The following is a 17783-nucleotide window of genomic DNA, read 5'->3' as shown; positions in this document are numbered from 1 at the left end:
GCTGGTTTAACTTACTTTCGCCACTAAAGTTGATTTGCACGGAAGCGGGTTAAAGAGCAAGCTAGGCGGTTAATCAATTTTCCTTCCCAAAACAGCTAGTTCCCCCGGCAATATGTCACTGCTTTAAATACCTCAAAATCAATCTAATTTGTTGTTAAAGGTTAGGCCAATTCAACATTCAAAATTAAATGATCAAAACCGCAAACAGACTTAATAGCTTTGACAGCATCTTCACGGTTATGGATTGTTTAGCTTGAAATCCACGCATGTACACTTCCATATATGGAAGTTTGTGAACTTCGAAAAGTCACTGAGTAAATCGGATGATGCTGAGAGATATCAACGAAATTCTGATCGGTTTTGATCGTTGGACGTAATATGTGACGAGTATCGTTCTTACGCGTTCGAACCACTCACATATTTTCCTCGCATTATCACCTGCCTAATCCTCGAACACAACCATTATCCAAACAAATCCGATTTTGACGTCATAGTTACTTTTGAGAAAATCGGCGGTTGGAATTTCGCTTTGAAAACTAGTGATTCATTTTTTTAATAAACCAACGTAGAACGCATAATACTTTGCTTTACTTTAAAACGTTGGCTTTAGGCTGTAGCATTTATTTCACTATATCGTTGTAAAAGTCGGTTTCCTATTGTTATTTCGCGTGATAAAGGCCACTTGAAATATCTGCCTCAAACTTGAGGTTGAAACCAATAATTTTGCGAAGCTTCCGCTGTTAATTACGGGGTCGGTAGCGTAAGCTCTTGCATTCACTTGCCCTCAAAATTACCGGGTAGCTGCAGCACGTACTTACTAAGACGGGACGCACAAATCCGATTTTAGTCAATCCGTTTTGACAAACAAGTTCTATGACGTAATAGAAAGTTTTGTGACGTCGCAAGCCTTAAATTCCTGATGTCGAGCGAAACTTCGTTACAAGAATCGAAGCCATCAAGAAAGTTTGTGACAAACCCACGCAAAACTGGTTTTCGGCAAGAAGCCGCGGTGCATGTAATAGATTTGATATTTTTGCAAGATTTTATCGTAGTTTGGCAAAGTGCAGGCGAAAATCGAAGGCAAACGTTGAAAAGTTCATCTTAGAACTGTTTGAAACTTTGAGATTGTTTTCTGTTATCAGACAATTTAGCCAACGAACTTCGAATTTCTTGTAGGTCGTGTTGTGTTAAAATAAATCGTGGTGGCGATTTCCCCTGAAGTGTTGCAAATGTCGTTTAGTAACGAAAATATCATTGTCAGGCATATTACCAACCTCTTTTCCGAACTTAAGAAGTTGAAAACGTGGCATTAAAATTTATAAAAGAAGAATCAGTGTCACAAAGTGAACAAATATGAAAAAGAAAATCACAATGTCTTTGATTGATTTGTTGTTTAGTTTAGAACACGACGTTAAACAAACAAACAATGCACAACATCGCTTGCTAGTTGTTGAGTGGTTCGCCTCACAATACTGCTTGTTGAGAACAACTTCCCTCGTGCTTGTGAACGGACGCTGTGTGCAACCGATGATTAAAACTCGGGTAATTTTTGACCAAACCTTCCCCCACCTGCTGCCATGAAAATTCTTCAAAGCAATCGCAATAATTTAAATGCCTTGCCCGATATTTAAAGCATGCCACTTCCGTAAATGTAGGCAGCGCTCATCCTGTAATAACCCCTGACCTTGAACTAGCGAGTTTTGTTGAACTACAATCTGAAAATAATAATAGTTATTATGATGACGTAATCAGTATAGTTTGACTGCAGTAACGAAGGCTTGCGTGAGACTAATTTGCCCTCCCAACCCCAATAGTTTTATGCGACTTTGCCTCAAACTAAATGTATATAAGTCACCTTTGTGTCGATTTTCGTCCGATGGATGTTTGACCTTATAAACAGAACTGGCCAGGTGTTATGCCAGGTGGAGTGCAATAAACATTTTCTAGGAGCTGTTTTTGTAAATCAAGTTTAATTTGCAAAAACATCTCAACTTTACTGACCGTTGAACGACCCGTTACCAAAACCCCGTTGCAGGCTTAGCAATTTTACGCAACATTTTTGTTAAAAACAGATTCATATTTTTTATATTCACGACTTTAGGGAAGTGAGTTACGGCTTGAATTTGTGATAATGACGTGCATAGCATTCTCAGGTGAATTATGCATGAGGACTTAGCATCAATTTAACAATGCTTTGTGGGAAGATGTATCAGACAGTGAGATTAAAACACAAAGTATAATGGAGCTTAAAACATAAAGGGAAGTCTTTTTCGAGTTTTTAATTGTCAAATTCAATAAAGGCCAAGCGCCTGGTATGTTTAAATTATTTTTTTGCTTGAAATATTTTTCATGTTATGATAAACACCCTGGTCCACATTGTGATGCAAAGCATGAATATCAATTACCTTTGCAATGTACTGAAAGGTTTTTATCATCTTAGTGTAAAAGTATTTTTGGCGAGATACTTTACAACGTACATAGCGCTCGTCCATTAGTAAGATGCGTCAAATCTTCTCACCGACTGAATCTCATATTTCCCACAGCCCGGGGCGAGTTTAGAGCAGCTAGCTTCGTGCGAACATCACAACACAAAGTCAAGTATACGTGAGTCTGACTGTTGCTTCGCTAGGAAATCTTACACGACAAACTTGACAGCGTATATTTCCTTGATATGATTGTTACAAGTAAGGTATTGTGCCGAGAAGTTTGGTTTGCTGATATCTCTAGTTAGATTGGCGTTGTTAAGTTAGTAGGTTTAGTGTAGGGTGCGTTCAGACAAAGAAAGTCAATGTGAAGGTTGTGAAACGAATTTAATGAGATAATTTTTACGCTTTTTTTCAGCTAATTAACTAAATCTGATCGATTTTTTTTATTGTGAAGTCACAGATTTGTTTATTCCGGTATTGTGACGCAACAAATGCGTGGAATAGTTTTATGGCTCGTCAATCGCGATTTGTTTCTCTATTGTGTAACAACCGGCGCGATTGTAGTTTGAAGGATTGATTACAATCCGACGTTGTGCGGCAATAATTGACGATTACTACGTCACAATGTTTACGTGTGTGAAGTCACACTGCGTCAGACATAACACGTCATTGTTGTTGCGTTGACACGTCATAATGAGGGACAATAGGTGAATGTTTCAGGGGAAATTGTGCGGGTTTGTAGCGCCACTAGTGGTAGTAATACGTACAAGGAAAGAAGGGGAAAAGTGAAAAGTTGCGGGTTTCGTTTCACGCACCGTGCATCCAGTCTGTGGATGAGATGTTAGAGCTGCGTGTGCGTCAATATTGACACGGGATAAAATATATTTCGGACAGTTATAAGCAGTTGTGGGATTCAACCGGTTCGCACCGGTTCTATAGAACCGGCGCATGCAATTTTATGAGATCAGCGAACCGGTTAGCATTACTGGTTACTTTCAATAGACTTTTTGCAACAGAACCGGCTGACAATAAATTGAATCCCATCACTGGTTGTAAGATATGCCAGATGATGTTAGTTGTGCAAGTTTGTGTCGTGGAAATGTACGGGATTGTTCACTTCGCTGTTTGTGGTGTTTCGCCATTTTAAACTTTTCCTCCCATATACGGGCGTATATTTGTGGACGTGCATCATAATTACGATCATTTCGAATCAACCAACAAACCAGTGTTTGCCATATTTGTATGTCAAGCTGACAAACCGATAATTAAACCACGCAAACGCTTATGTTCCAGAATGCCTCTTCGCAATTATGACGTCATAATTAGGTTACGCTTTTTTGAATTAGGGATTGTTTGTGGTCGCGATTCGTTCATTGTCAAGTTGGAGTTCAACCAGGTAGCGCGGAGTCAACACGAGTCGTTTTGCTCAAAATATTTTGTTTCATTCGGTGAATTTAAACAAACGATTGAGTTTTAAGCATTTTGATTTGGGATGTTTTCAGTTTTACTTCAGTTTTCGTTGATGAACTGAGTTGGTGTCGAATTTCTGTGGCCAATTAATTCTGAATTCAACCTGGTAAAACGGAGGTTTCACGCTTGAAGAAACTTATTTTATCGGATTGTTGCGCTTAATACTTTTCTTTTTGCGGTCTCTATAGAGACAAAAAATTTTGTGGTCGTCTCACTTTCAAGGTTATGTCTAGGTCGAAATTTGAGTTGACGCTAAAACACGCGAAAGAATTGTTCTCGCCAAAATAAATAGAACAGACACTTATTCAGAGGAAATATAAAAGCAGATTGATTTTACTTTTTCGTAAAATGATAAAATTGTATTTAACTTTGAATCTTGCTAATTCCAACCGCTTTTTCTTGTTTTAGGTGCTGAAAAAAGCGCGAATTTTGCTCTAGGAAATTGTGTTTTTTAAACTTTTTAGTCAAAGTCACCTCAACAATCAGGTAAGATGATTTTTATTTTATTTTTAAAATATTTTTGTAAATTTATGAGGAAAGAGGAGATTTCCACGTCATAAAGGGCACACAACGCACATCTACTGTGACATCATAAACATTTTTACGCGACGTAAATCTTGAAGCTTAAGCGATAAAAGATCGAATAAACTTTGGTTTGTGGCCGGTTTGAAGTTGATCGCCCAAAACATGTGAGTTTCTCTCAAGTCAAGTTAAGTTTGTCTGATCATCGTCAGTTTGTGAAACACGAACAGAGATAAGAAATCTCCTCACACGACCCAAGGGCGGAACGCCATAAACAACATAAATTTTACTTCAAACCATTCAAGGTTTACTGCAAAGTGTAAAAACGATATTGACCTTTCAGTTACAACGTGATTCGTTTTGTTTAGTTTAATGAGTTTGCCTACAGTTTTAAGAAGCCATTTTATTGTGGTTTAAATAAAACTTCCCAAAATGTGCCCATGAATTTTGACACTTGTACAACGCCGTGTTAAGATTTTTACTGCAACTGTTTAAACCAAATTTATTTTTAAATTTTTTCTCGGGCATAAACACTCTCAGAGCTGCATAAACAGTTCCAACAACCCGTTATGCAACACAAAATTTAACGATTCAAAAGCCACCTTAATTGTTATGCCACAAAAACAAATATTTTCTGATTAAAATTTCGTTTCATTCCATTCAAATTTTCGTAAACTTCGGAAGGTTGGAAGCCAAATATGTTTGGGCCAATCTGGCAATTATTTAAGTGGCTTCCATATTTTGAACTATCTCGTCAACCTTTCGGCGTCAAATTCGAGTACTTGCCAATTTGTGGGCGTGTTTACATTTAAACAATACAAGACACATAATTGGCATTGTGACGTCACTGAAGTGGATTCCGACTGTGTGTGCTTGTGTGGGTTCGGACAAAGTGCGGTGGGTGTACGATCGTTAAATTGACCCAACCGAAGGGGGTTTATGTTGAAGCAAGTCATTATGTTTTAGATTGACGTTTTTAATTGCTGGGTCCCAAAGTTTTGTTGTAGAAAGTTGGTGGGATTTGCTATTTACTGTGAATTAAAACCAGAAAATGTGCGCTTAATTTGTAAAAGTAATTCGCCAAACCAAATGTTGTCGATGGTACAATGTGTGATTCTCCACAATAGCATGTAATATTTGCATACAGTGTCAAGATTTGAAACATTTTCATCCAATTTGCCAAACAAATAAAACAAGTTGCCCGCGAACTACTTCTTGATTGTTATCTTCAGTCGTTATGGCAACGGGACATCGCGTCAAATGCAAATTTTATGAGCCATGAAATTCAAATTAAACAAAGTGAATAAAACATGCGACGAGTTTCATTTGGTTCGCTCAGGGGCGAAATGTGGACGCGAGTTATGCTGAAAAAATGACGGTTTAATCCAAATCGAACGTCGACATTATTATTGTACAATGTAAAAACTGTGAAAAAATATGAGGTTGTCAGCGGCAGCGGTTTATCTGGTTGGAACCGGTTCTTCTAACCCAGGGCTTCTCAAACTTTCTTGCTCTGTGACCCATTTTAGAAAAGAAATTTCTACGAGACCCCATGATGGGCATAGCTTATACACATGAATGCACGTATATTTCTTGCGACAATAATAACGCACGATGTTTCGCGACCCCAAAATTATATTTCGCGACCCCAAATTGGGTTGCGACCCACAGTTTGAGAAACCCTGATCTAACTGACTGAAACCGGTTCTTCCACTTCATTAATGATTTGTTTTTATTGTCATTGTCCCCTGTGACCTTCAAATGCGAAAAGTCACCAATTGACCTTGACACGACGATAGTTGATCTCTCCGCAATTGATCGGTTAAATTTGGGCAATTTTCTTCACTACTGCAAGTGATGCTTACAGATGCTGTGTGCGTTTACATGCGATGCAACAAATAGTTGGAGTTCAAATCTACAAAATGGTGTTGAGTTTGCGATGCCTAAACTCCATTTTACTTCGAACAATGTTGTGTGACTCAGAACACTTAAAGGTTCCTTTGCGGGAGTTTGTAAAACTTGTGTGCAGATGATTAAAACCGACCGAATTTTGTTTTACAAGTGAAATTGTGGGTATTTCAATTTTTGCCTTAAAGTTATTGCGACAGCTTTTAACCAACCCCCGACGACAATTAAATAATTAATTTTCTCCGACAATTTTCCTTCCAATCATCCACAGTAAGCGGTGGATGAGTTTACAAACAAATCCACGTGTCTTGTGTATTTGTTGGTTTTGTAAGGGAAGTTTGTAAACAGGATTGTAAGTTGTGTAATCCACTTTTACAAAGCGTTTCTTTAAACATTTGTTCACCGTTCTACGTTTCACATAATTACAGCGCGCCAAACGTAAACACAAAATTATTTCGCACAATGTTTTTGCCCACGGAACAGTTCCAGAAAATATCGAACAAGCATTTTGTCCACCATGCTGCATATTTAACAAATTTGTAGTTCAACTGGTGTAATGCTAAACAAAATACTTGTTGTTGTTTCAAGAATCACCAGAACGGTAGGACTTCTTCAGAGGAATGAATGATATATTGCGAGCACACAAGCGAAAAGCTTTGCTTTATGTTACAGTATTTATTTAAACCACTGAATAACACTGCTTTACACAGAAAAAAATTGGTTTATCAAACTGATTTGTTTTGTTCAATTTCTAAAACTACATTGTCGTAATTATAATGAGAGTATGTGGTTGTCGCTTCATCCTTATGTTCGTGTTACAAACTTGTTTCACCTCCCGTTGATCTCCTGCACGAATTATTTTGATGGGAGGACAATTGTGAGTCGGTTTTGCGGCATCGGATCATTTGTGACGCCCAGAGGCGATTCCAGAACACGATATGTTATGTTGCGTCACAACGACAGACAATCGCGTCGTCGTTTGTGGCCGATAAAATTATGGCGATAATAAAATATGAAATTACGTAAACATAATACATCAGTTCATACAAATGTGTTTTAGTGATGAGCATATGAAAACGTGGATTTAAAAATTAATACAAGATGTTGATTTGTCTCCTATCGACACAATATCCTGTTTTTACAAGTGCACACGAACCGCACACAAACATCGTACGTGTAGTTTTTTGCCTGATCCTCACAAAATTCAACAGCAGCACAAGAAAACTGTTCAAACACGAAACAAAGACCGAGTTTTGTGGAGTTTAGTGAAGCTGAAACTTATTTCGACTTTCCACGTATGAGATCAAGTTAAGCCGGTCCTTTCTAATCCCAGCAACACATTCGGGATTAACACGACACAAATCCGAACACAAACAAACAACGGGATAAACTGGAATCGGGTTTTCACGTGCGTCTGTGCGCGGAAAAAATACTTAATTACGTCATTAGGTATTAATAATTAATTATTAATATCCCCTCAACAAGGTTCCGCATTTTTGTCGCGTTAGTTTTAACTGAAACTTCGTTGTAATGGTGAGTTTCATATCGGCTGACTAATTTGAAGCTTCATTAAATTTAACGACTCTGAATTAATTTGCGGCTCATAAATTATGCAACACCGACATCTAGCGGACAACGTATTTAAATATATTTTTTATTTTCCTCAGAATGAAGTTTATCTTATGTGTTCTCGCAATGTTCGTCTCATCTACTCTGGCGCAAGGTAAACTTTTAATCAACTATCATACTTATTTTGCCGTGTAATCTAATTACACCGTTCAGTAATATTAAATTTACTGGTAATAATGAGCATTAAAAGTTAGACTCTTAACTAGAGAAGTTTCGGCAAATGCTAATGCCACCATTAAATATTTTACTGCTATTTTAAACCAGTTTGTCTGTGCTTTACTGTAAGAAATTTAGCAACAAAACCCGCGCATAGTAAAATTTTCAACATTTTTGAGTAGTTTAAGTTTAGTTTGCACTTAAATTAAACGGAAAGTAGAACTTTTACCATTACCATATGTTCATGAAAAAAACTTTTTTTAACTTTTTCAACTTTCAACAGACTTGGTGCAAGTTGTCTGCGCCCAAGATTCAATCACAGCGAAGATTAAGAAGCAAGTTGTACAGACCGCAGGTTACACGATCGATGATATCCACCTGAATGGGAATGATTGCGTGTTTGACCAAGAGGACGAGGAATTCTACATCAAAGTTATTTCACCACTAGGGGCGTGTCAAACCCACCAGAAGGTGATTATCGCTTGTGATTCCCTTAAGTATAACATGACCGAATGCTCACATAATTCAAAATAGTCTTGGTCGGGATTTCGGACTTTTTTCGTCCCCGGGAGCATCTTTTGTTCGAACGCCGTTAAATACGAAAAAAAGTAATTTCCCGAAGCGGGCTGTGAACCAGCTTTACGCAGTAAACCGTAAAATTGATATTAGCTTGTGTGTTTAACAAACGCAGCTGCCTGGAAATTTAATTTAGATTTTCTGTGACCCCCGAATATCCCCTTGTTTTAATTTCGCTGTTTCATCCTCGCATGAATCCGATGAAATATTAATCTGCCCAACTTATAAGTTTCCTGTGAATTATTCATCACAAGTAGACGAGCCACATGCAGATGCCTCATATCCTATGAATATTTCACAACTTTCAGCCGAAGCAACAAAATTGACCCAAGTTCAAATTACCCGTCACACATTTACATGAAAACCAACTTGCTCGTGGTTACGACGACATAAAGTCACAAGCCTCATGTTTTGTTGTTTGGACACGTTAAAAAAACTCTACATATAAATTAGAAAACCACATAAAAAATTGCATTTTTTCACAGTTTTATTCTTAACTGTCAACTTTTTACACTCCATATTGAGAGCGTTTGCAGATTATGTTTTCCATCAGAAGTTAATGTTGTGTTGAGCAGCGACACGCAAACAATGATTTTATACACGAAAATCACTTGATACGATTAACTACTGTGAACTACTGGCTTGGATCAACCAACAGAGCAAAATTGTTTGCTCACTCCTGAACTTAGTGACCTTCACTTGTCATTTCCACTGTACAGTCAACCTCGGTTAATCCGGACCCGTTTGGACCGAAAAATAGTTCCGATTAGGCAAAGATCCGGATTAACCGATGTCGATTAGTTAAAGCCTTGCCAAATTATAAATCATTTGTACCTCAAGTTTTGTCTGAATTAGGTGAAGATCCGGATTAACAGAATCCGGTTTACCGCGATTTACTGTACTCCTATGTTTTACTGCTATCATCCACCAGTTAAACTTCAATATTGTGACCCAGGTTAACGAAACACACGTGGTATATTCGAATACCATCTCAACTGTTACAACTGGTCCCAACTTCGAAGTTGTGATCGGGCCGAGAGCAAACCAGAAAGTTCTGAGCGCCAGGATTCGTTGCACTTACCGAATCGACCTCAACGTCTCAACCATGTTTATCCCAAACATCACGATCGTGTGAGTATTTAACAGGTTGGATGTGAACAGGCCACTATAGGGTTGGAAATAGAAGATAGGAACGCTCATGTTGATGCTGAGTTGCGCTAAATCAACATCATTTCGGTTTACTTTACTTAATTTCCTATCCTTGCAGCGATTGTTTTTAATATTGGCCACCATTTGCATTCATTTATGTATAAACTGTTACTGCCAGGCATAATATCAACCTTAAGGAGCTCTTCTAGCAATTGCATTATTATTCCGACGTTTCGACGGCCTATACAGGTCGCCTTCATCAGGGTAAATAACATGTTCATTGTGTTGACCCGTTGGTGAATATTCCATGACTCGAGAAATAATCCTTTCCTGTAGTCAGGCTCTCGGGCTACAATAAACTGTTCATTGATAATCCCCATGAAAAACATTCTACCACCCAGCCTGCTTTGTTGAATGCAAACCTTCCACACCGCATGACTTACCTAACAATACTTAATCTTATATCAGGGACATCCCTATCCCCGATGCGTTTGGAATCGGTGAGTTCCAAGCTTCCATGTCACTTTTCACTGATGCAACTTACAGCACTCCTTACACCGAACCACCAACACTGGCCGCCGACGAGACTTTGTTCGTAGGTAAGATTGGGTGAATGCCGAACAAAAACCGTTGACATGATGAGATGAACATCTAAGTAGTTTCCATTGCTCCTTAATTCAAACACAACTTCAAATTGCTAAGTGTTAAGTATAATGTCCCTGATAAACTATCAAGTTGGCAACCCGGTTTTAATTGATTTGGTTTTGAAAAATGCTTCTGCCATCATTGTTAGTGATTGAATATAAATTATATTTCACAAAGTGCTTATGAACATAGTTTAATTTGATCATCCTTTCTCGTCATTACAAACCTCATAGTGTTAATTGTGTAGTTGCCTATACAATAAAAATGTTTACACGATATTGCTCGAAACAAACCAACTGTGTTCTTAATTAAACAAAGCGAATGTGTTAAAACTTACGGCTGGAAAATTATAAACCGTAAAAAGCGGATAATTGTTCCGGTAATATGTTTAAATTGATTGTTACGTAACAGGCGTGACTCTCTTGGGAACAATCAGCGAAGATATTTTTCTTCTAATCCAAGATTGCTGGGGAACAATCTCAAACGATCCAAACGCTCTACCAAGATACCCCCTAGTGGCTGATGGGTGAGTGTGGCGACATTGTGCGGTTATACAGTGCGTGTCGTTGTTCCGCTACGAGGCGCTGTTGTGTTGATTGAGTGGTTGAGAACGGTTTGGTTGAATTGGGTTTCTTGCGTTTGAAGCTTCAGTTATTAGCAGAAGTTTGTTAAAATTGATGTAAACTCTGTTGAAATTGTTCTTAAATCGCTTCCACTTTGTCGCACTATAAGTTTGAGCTCGTCTTGTCTTTATAAGAGCATCGAGCTATTACACAATAATTAAGCTGCAGATGGTGCGCACTACTTCGCTTTATTAGGTCTCATCAATTAAGCTGGTGTGCCGTAGGGGGCTATACTAGCTGATACCTATGTCTTGGTCACAGATGCACAGATTGGGACCTTATAGGTCAGACAGTGTGCATCGTCTGCAGATTCTTGTAGTTATGTAAAACTATAAATAATTTGGTCCTGAAACTTTTATTAATGTGTTTCCCGCCAGATGTCGCTCGCAAGTTACTCCAGGTTATGTTTGGAAAATTTTGTTTCAGTGTTTTCGAAAAGTGAGAAATAGTGGGAATTTATGTCGCCAACAAATGCGATCTGATATTTTATAAGTGTAAATTATGCTCGTAACATACGAAAATTAAAAAAAAATGAAATTCAGCACTCAGGCGTCGCCAAGCAACTGAATTCCGCATATAGAGCAGTGATGACGGTGCACTTATTGTGTCGCCACAATTTCCGCCTGCAGCACAAATGTGACGTCACAAAGATAATTCACCGGAGTAATAATGTCGATTGAATGTTTTCGTTCCAATTTAACGTTTAACATTTGAACAATCCATAAAACCGCGCATCCTGGAGTTAACTTATTTTCGTTTGCAGCAGAATTGTAAAAGTTATGTAATTGTTTTTGGTTTGTTGTGTTTTGAAACTTTATCCATCTTATTACCTGATAAGTATTGCTTCTCATGTTAAATAGAGATTGTTTGATAATTCGCCTGTTTCTTTAACATTAAGTTTCACCTCAAATAGTTTTCGGCCACAGTTGGAATCGAGAGCAAAATAATCTTCTTATGCTTTGAGTGAGATTAAGATGACAAAGTCATGGAACAGTTTTTGCGTGTGAAGCAGTATTTGCGTAATTAATCGATTTTTTGTTTGTCTGAGTTTCACACCAAAATATCCTACTACCAACACTAACGCCTCAAAATTATCGTATTGATTTGAAACTTAACACCCGGGCAAGGTTTCCGGATAATGTTGCGACTTGCTAAGTCAACTTATTTTGGGGAAATGTTTATTTTGTGTTGGGATCAAGTTTTAAAATAGGTCTTGTGTTGTACAAATATTTGAAACATGAAAAGTTGATCAATTAAAACAACAAGCTGTTGTAGCAATTTTCCGTTTCCATCCACGGCAGGTTTTCGTGTTCGCCCTGGGCTATCCAATCTCATTGTTGCGATCAAATCTCGCGCGCAAAATTTGCCCCAGGCTTCAAAACTCGCGCAAACTCGCCAATTTTCTCTCGCCGTTCGAGTGTTCCTTTGTTTGTTTATGACGTGATAATTACAAGGACGCGCCACGATAATTAGGAGATTGCTGGATTTTTTGCGAAATGCGCCGACACTTTGGGTTTTTCTTTATTGCTCTGCCACGATTGAAACGAAGAGAAAAAATGGCGAGGAATGAAATAGTCGGTGTGGTCGGGTTTGGTGACGTGTAAGGCAAGGTGTGTTGGCGAAGTGAGGTTGTACGGCATTCATTGTGAAGCTGAGGCGTGTGTGGTGTACTGCTTGTGCGGTGTGGAGCGAAGCTGAAGAGGTAATGATTGAAATTTGTGTGTAAACAGTTTAGCTATAGTTTGGAGGTTGATTATATTTTAACCAGTTTAAATAATTATTGTCTATGCAGAGAAGCGCTGGTGATTTTGTTGCTTTGAATGCTGATGGTCAAAGTTTTGTGTCGCTTTGCTTCAGGTGGGTTGTGTAATGGTATTTTTTGTCGTAGATGCGCGATTCCAACTGCTGGGGACGGCGGAGTGCAAGTAACAAGGAACGGAGATTCCCACCAGGGAACGTGGAACAGTCCAGTGTTCAAATTCGTCGGTGGAAGCGAACAATATGACAACGTGTGGCTTCACTGCGACCTTCAACTCTGCATCAACAAACCCTGCATGCCGGTAAGCTGTATTACGTTGTAATAAGCTATATGATGTCATAATAAGCTGTGTGACGTCATAATGATCATGCGCGATTCTGCAGTTTATTGAATCGGAGCAATCCGGTCTGCGCCGAGATTAAATCGCTGCTGTAGCCCGCGGCGATAACCGAACTTAATTCTGTTTGTTGCGACGCAGACTTGCCCGGCCAAGCGCAGAAAGCGTAGAGATGTGGACGGTGAGACTGAGACCAAGAAGATTTGGGGACCGGGCGATTTTACTGACCAACACATCATAACTCTCGGTCCGATCTCCAAACTCACAATCGAATCTGTACCAGACAACCAAATCAAAGTCTCCTACGTTGAAGTTGACCCTGATACTTACATTCCTGTCAAACACCAATCGAGTAAGTCACCGATCCGTACCAGTACAACCCTCTCTCACATCGCTTGCTCTCTCGCATCACCACCTGTACATCTCCAGCATTTGTTGAAGTTTGTTGAAGAATTGCAGGTGGTAGGTGCGGCAGAGCGCTTTCGTCACTCCCCAGTAATCTTCTCATAGTTGCCAAGCTTAACGAACGCGAAGTTGTAGCCCGTATGTAACCTTCAATATTTTGTTTGTCAGACCCGAACGACCGCACGGTGTGGAATCCTACTGTGATCGCGGTGATCGCGGTGATGGGAAGTCTTGCTGTCATCTGCGTCGTCCTGGCCATTGTTGTAATCGCGGTGCGATCACGGCGTCGATCTGATGACGGAATAACTCTTGGTGGAATCGGAAATAAAGGATTTGTTGCATAATCGCGCATTTACATCATCATTGCTTTATATATTCATCCGCGTCGCGTCATTTCGCTGTTTCCGCGCCAATTCCTTTCGAGCGAGTTCTTTAAATAAATTCTTGTACAAAGTCATAACCTCCCTGACAAACAATTCCTTAACATTAAAATATCGTCGGCAGATTTCATCCCAGCACAGAAACGTTTCTTTCACTTTTACTTTAAACTGCATTTGCCGGCGCTTTGTGTTTCCCTCATCCGATGTAACCCACACCTGCCAATTTCGTCATGATTGTATGTTCTGCTTACGTCATAGTGTCGTCATCATTGCTCCCGTGTGTTTTGCTAACATTTCATTGGATTTCAGTCAATCGCTGAAAATCTTTTAATAAAACATCGGGCGTTCATGAGAAAGTTGATTTCATTGTGTTATTGAAGGTAAGCGATTAGTTTGTTCTTGATAGAAGTCTTAAAATGTATTTGTGTTAATTAAGGGTTTCGGTTTAATTGTTCTACGTAACCAAATTAAAGATGTCTCTGTTTAAAAATAGTTAAAATCCATTTCAAAAAATCGCCGGCGGATTTCGCTAAAAGCGTTGCTCGAGGCTATTAATAGTTCAAAGAATTTTTGAAGTATATGTTTGTCATGTTAACTACAGGATGCAAACGCTCGGAATCACTAATTTAAAGTACGCACGTTAAAAAAGATAAAATCCAGTTGAAAAAAATCCAGTTTAATTAAATTAGGACATTAAGCAAAAACATGTTTTCTGATTATATTGCCAATATCAAGGGTTATAATTTATATATTTAACATAAACGGGATGTTTTATCTTACAGTTTAATCAATTTCGCTCAAGGAATAAAGCTAATTGTTATCATGCTGCATAGACGCAAGTTATATCAGGTCTAGTTTCCCCTTTGATTGTTACACACACTACCCGAGGTTTACTTAAACACCAAACTTCAACCGATCCGTACAAGGTAATATTTCCGAACATGAATCTTTGTGGAGATTAATTGACACCGTTCATTTGAAGAGATTACGTAATAGAGCAAGTTTAATTGAAATGGCGGGAAGCATGTTCATTCGGTAAATTCGGACGAAGTAAATTGAGTTGAGGTTTTGGTGGAATGTTTAAATCGCCCCGGGGCAAAACACGAAATGTTCAACGGAAGATTTTACACTGATCTCGTGTGAGTAAACTTTGTTCACTACAAAGTAAAAGCAAAGTTTAACAATGATTTGGTTCAACCTGGTTTGGTTTATTGCAACAAAAATACAAATTTCTTTTTTCCGCGGTTACAACGTTTTCTTAACCCAAAACTAATGTTTATTGCAACAAAAATCAAGCACTTAACCGACTGTTTGATGGAAATAACCCAAAAGCCGTGTTTTCGTCGTTTTTACACAACAATCTCAGGCTTTAATTTAATCCCCTGTTTTTAAATTGGTAAAAAAACGGTTGATTGCCCATAACCAACTTGAAAACACAAACTTTTACGTTTGGGTACAAGAGAGGTTTCTAAATCCTGCTAATTCTTGCGAAGTGCATTCCGAATTTACGAAATTTATTTAAATGGCAAAAGTAATTTCGTTTCGGCGGTGTATCGTGTATGCATCAGTAATTTGACACCAGGGACGTTTTTGCCTAAAACCAAGATTTGACCAATTTAATTTCAGCTAATAGAAGCTAAAGATTGTTACCATAATATTGTATTGGTACTGGTTTGTTATTTCTCAAATTTAGTTGTTAAATAAATCGTTCTCGTTAAATCGATTGTGAAAAGTAAAAACTTCATAATATGAGATTTATGGAATGGGGAAAACACCTTGTGACGCAGTGTGTTTGAAAATCTTCCGCCTTCTTGAAGGATTAAAAAGTTTCTTGCTAATATGGTTTTGTTCCAGTTAGCGTTGTTCAGAATTTCAAACATTTGTACCTTTTGCAAATAGCTAACCGTACCTTGTTGTTGTATGTCATTGCTAGGCCAGGTCAAGGCAGGGTGATCCAATTCCAAACTCTTGCACTTGAACTTTGTATGTAATGTGGGTAGTCATGAAATGACAATTTTTAACTTGACTGGGCTACACAATTAAATAACTCCCACTTAACAAAAGTGTCGGTCAATATGTAAATGAGGTAACAATGCCATTTCCGCTTGTTTATTTCTATTTTGCTACTTGTTGCAAACGCAGACACTAAAAAGTATAGACTAAACTTTTGTTGCGAGTGGCTAAGTTGTAACATGAAGTGGATTAGAGTCACAAACTCAATCAATTAATAAAAACATGTATCTCCCTTCCCCTTCCCCCATGGGGGGTGCAAGTTTTGATCAAACCTTGACGGGTCTTAAATGCCTCCATGCTATGCTACGTTATGTTTCATGTACTACTGTGCAACACAAAATGAAAATACACTGTGTGTGCATTTATTTGTCACATATTTGTTAATTTTTGCTTTTGATACTGTGTCAACTTTTATGAATGTAAACATTTTTACTTTGCTTGCCACTCAGCCACTCTCCAGTCCCAAGCCACCACTGTATGGGGATCAATGTCTTTAATGCTGAAGCCAACAAAAGGACTTAACCTGCTCTTGCTTAGTCCCATGTTTTTGAACTGATCTGATATTTTACAATAATTTTGTCAACAAACTTGTTTCTATTTCAGGTCGTGAGGGTTTGTTAAGTACTGCTAATGAACTAACACAATGGACTACTTTTGTTGCAAAATATTTTTACGTCTGCAAATGGAAATGACAATTTCATTTCAACAATAAAGGTAACATACTATTTTTTATGATTTTTCAATGCATGGAATTATATTTATACAGACGAATCCGGTCGATTTGCCAAGGGCATTTGATGCGATTAACCGGATTATGCGATAATCCGGTTGCTATGTAAACAGTCCACGCGGTTATCAAAAGTGCTCATTTACACTTTCCCAGCTAAAACTAAGTTGCAGTGACGCTCAACTATGGCAACGGAGCAGTATTTTCTCTCTTTTGTTGCCGAATTGAAATAAGTGCTACTCTCCGCGCAATACATGACGTCATGCTTCCTAACTGTCGTGGCTATGGTGCAATCGCCCAAAGAAAACGGAAGCAACGCACACACACTCTTTAATTGGCGCACACGCCGCTGTTCGTTTGATTTGTGCTTTCTCTTGTAGTCAGGTTTATTTGAAAAGATATGTTACGTCGCATCGTAGCCAAGGGACCCAACATTTAAATTTAGGAACTTCCCTATGACGACAGTTTATGACGTTTTAGTCTTGTTTTGGGTAGTTTCCCTCATAAAGGCCTCTCGCTTAATATACACGTAAAATTGTTTCTGACCTATTTCGTTTTGTAGTTCAAACCAACGCGTTAAGCGGCAAAGCGCTGTGCATATTTGTAAGCAAGCCCAAACCCGAAAGTACACGACCGAAAACATGGTCAAACTTCCAACTTCGGCACATTCTACAGCGCAAGGGTGCAAAGGCGAGCTGCATCAGTTTCTTTTATAACCCGTTATTCAATTGACAAAAAGAATAATTCATTTTAGCAAACCTTTAAAGACTCAGATTGTGGCGCTACTTTCTAGCTTACTCAGCAAAACTGCAGCTGCAAGATTAGCGTGACTGTCACGTGATCAACGTGTGATCGTTGCTTCAAAAATTTAAACCAGCAACAAATACTAGAGGAATAAATGCCTTTCTTAATCGGTGATCCACCTGATAAGTTGCGCAAGGCCACGAATAGACGACATAAAATATGTCAATCATTGGCACGTTACCAATTGCGTGAATCTAAACAACATAGTGTGATTACTTGCGAGCTAACATTTTTTACAACCATTACGTGTTTTG

General features: G+C 38.5%; 1 protein-coding gene across 1 annotated transcript; it reads left to right on the top strand.

Moving 5' to 3' along the window:
* Positions 1-4287: 4287 nt before the first annotated feature.
* Positions 4288-14341, top strand: LOC145204868 (uromodulin-like). Its single transcript, XM_080077481.1, has 9 exons — positions 4288-4382; positions 7994-8049; positions 8395-8582; positions 9643-9818; positions 10305-10435; positions 10893-11007; positions 12993-13164; positions 13342-13552; positions 13774-14341. Exons 2-9 carry the CDS (start codon positions 7995-7997, stop codon positions 13947-13949), a joined length of 1224 nt encoding a protein of 407 aa, XP_079933607.1. The 5' UTR covers positions 4288-4382; position 7994; the 3' UTR covers positions 13950-14341.
* The last annotated feature ends 3442 nt before the right edge of the window (positions 14342-17783 follow it).

This window comes from Phallusia mammillata, chromosome 8 (genome assembly GCF_965637545.1).
Source record: "Phallusia mammillata chromosome 8, kaPhaMamm4.hap1.1, whole genome shotgun sequence".
In the NCBI taxonomy this organism is placed as follows: Eukaryota; Metazoa; Chordata; class Ascidiacea; order Phlebobranchia; family Ascidiidae; genus Phallusia; species Phallusia mammillata.
The sequence above is the reverse complement of the archived record's forward strand: the minus strand, read 5'-3'. Positions and strand labels throughout refer to the sequence as shown.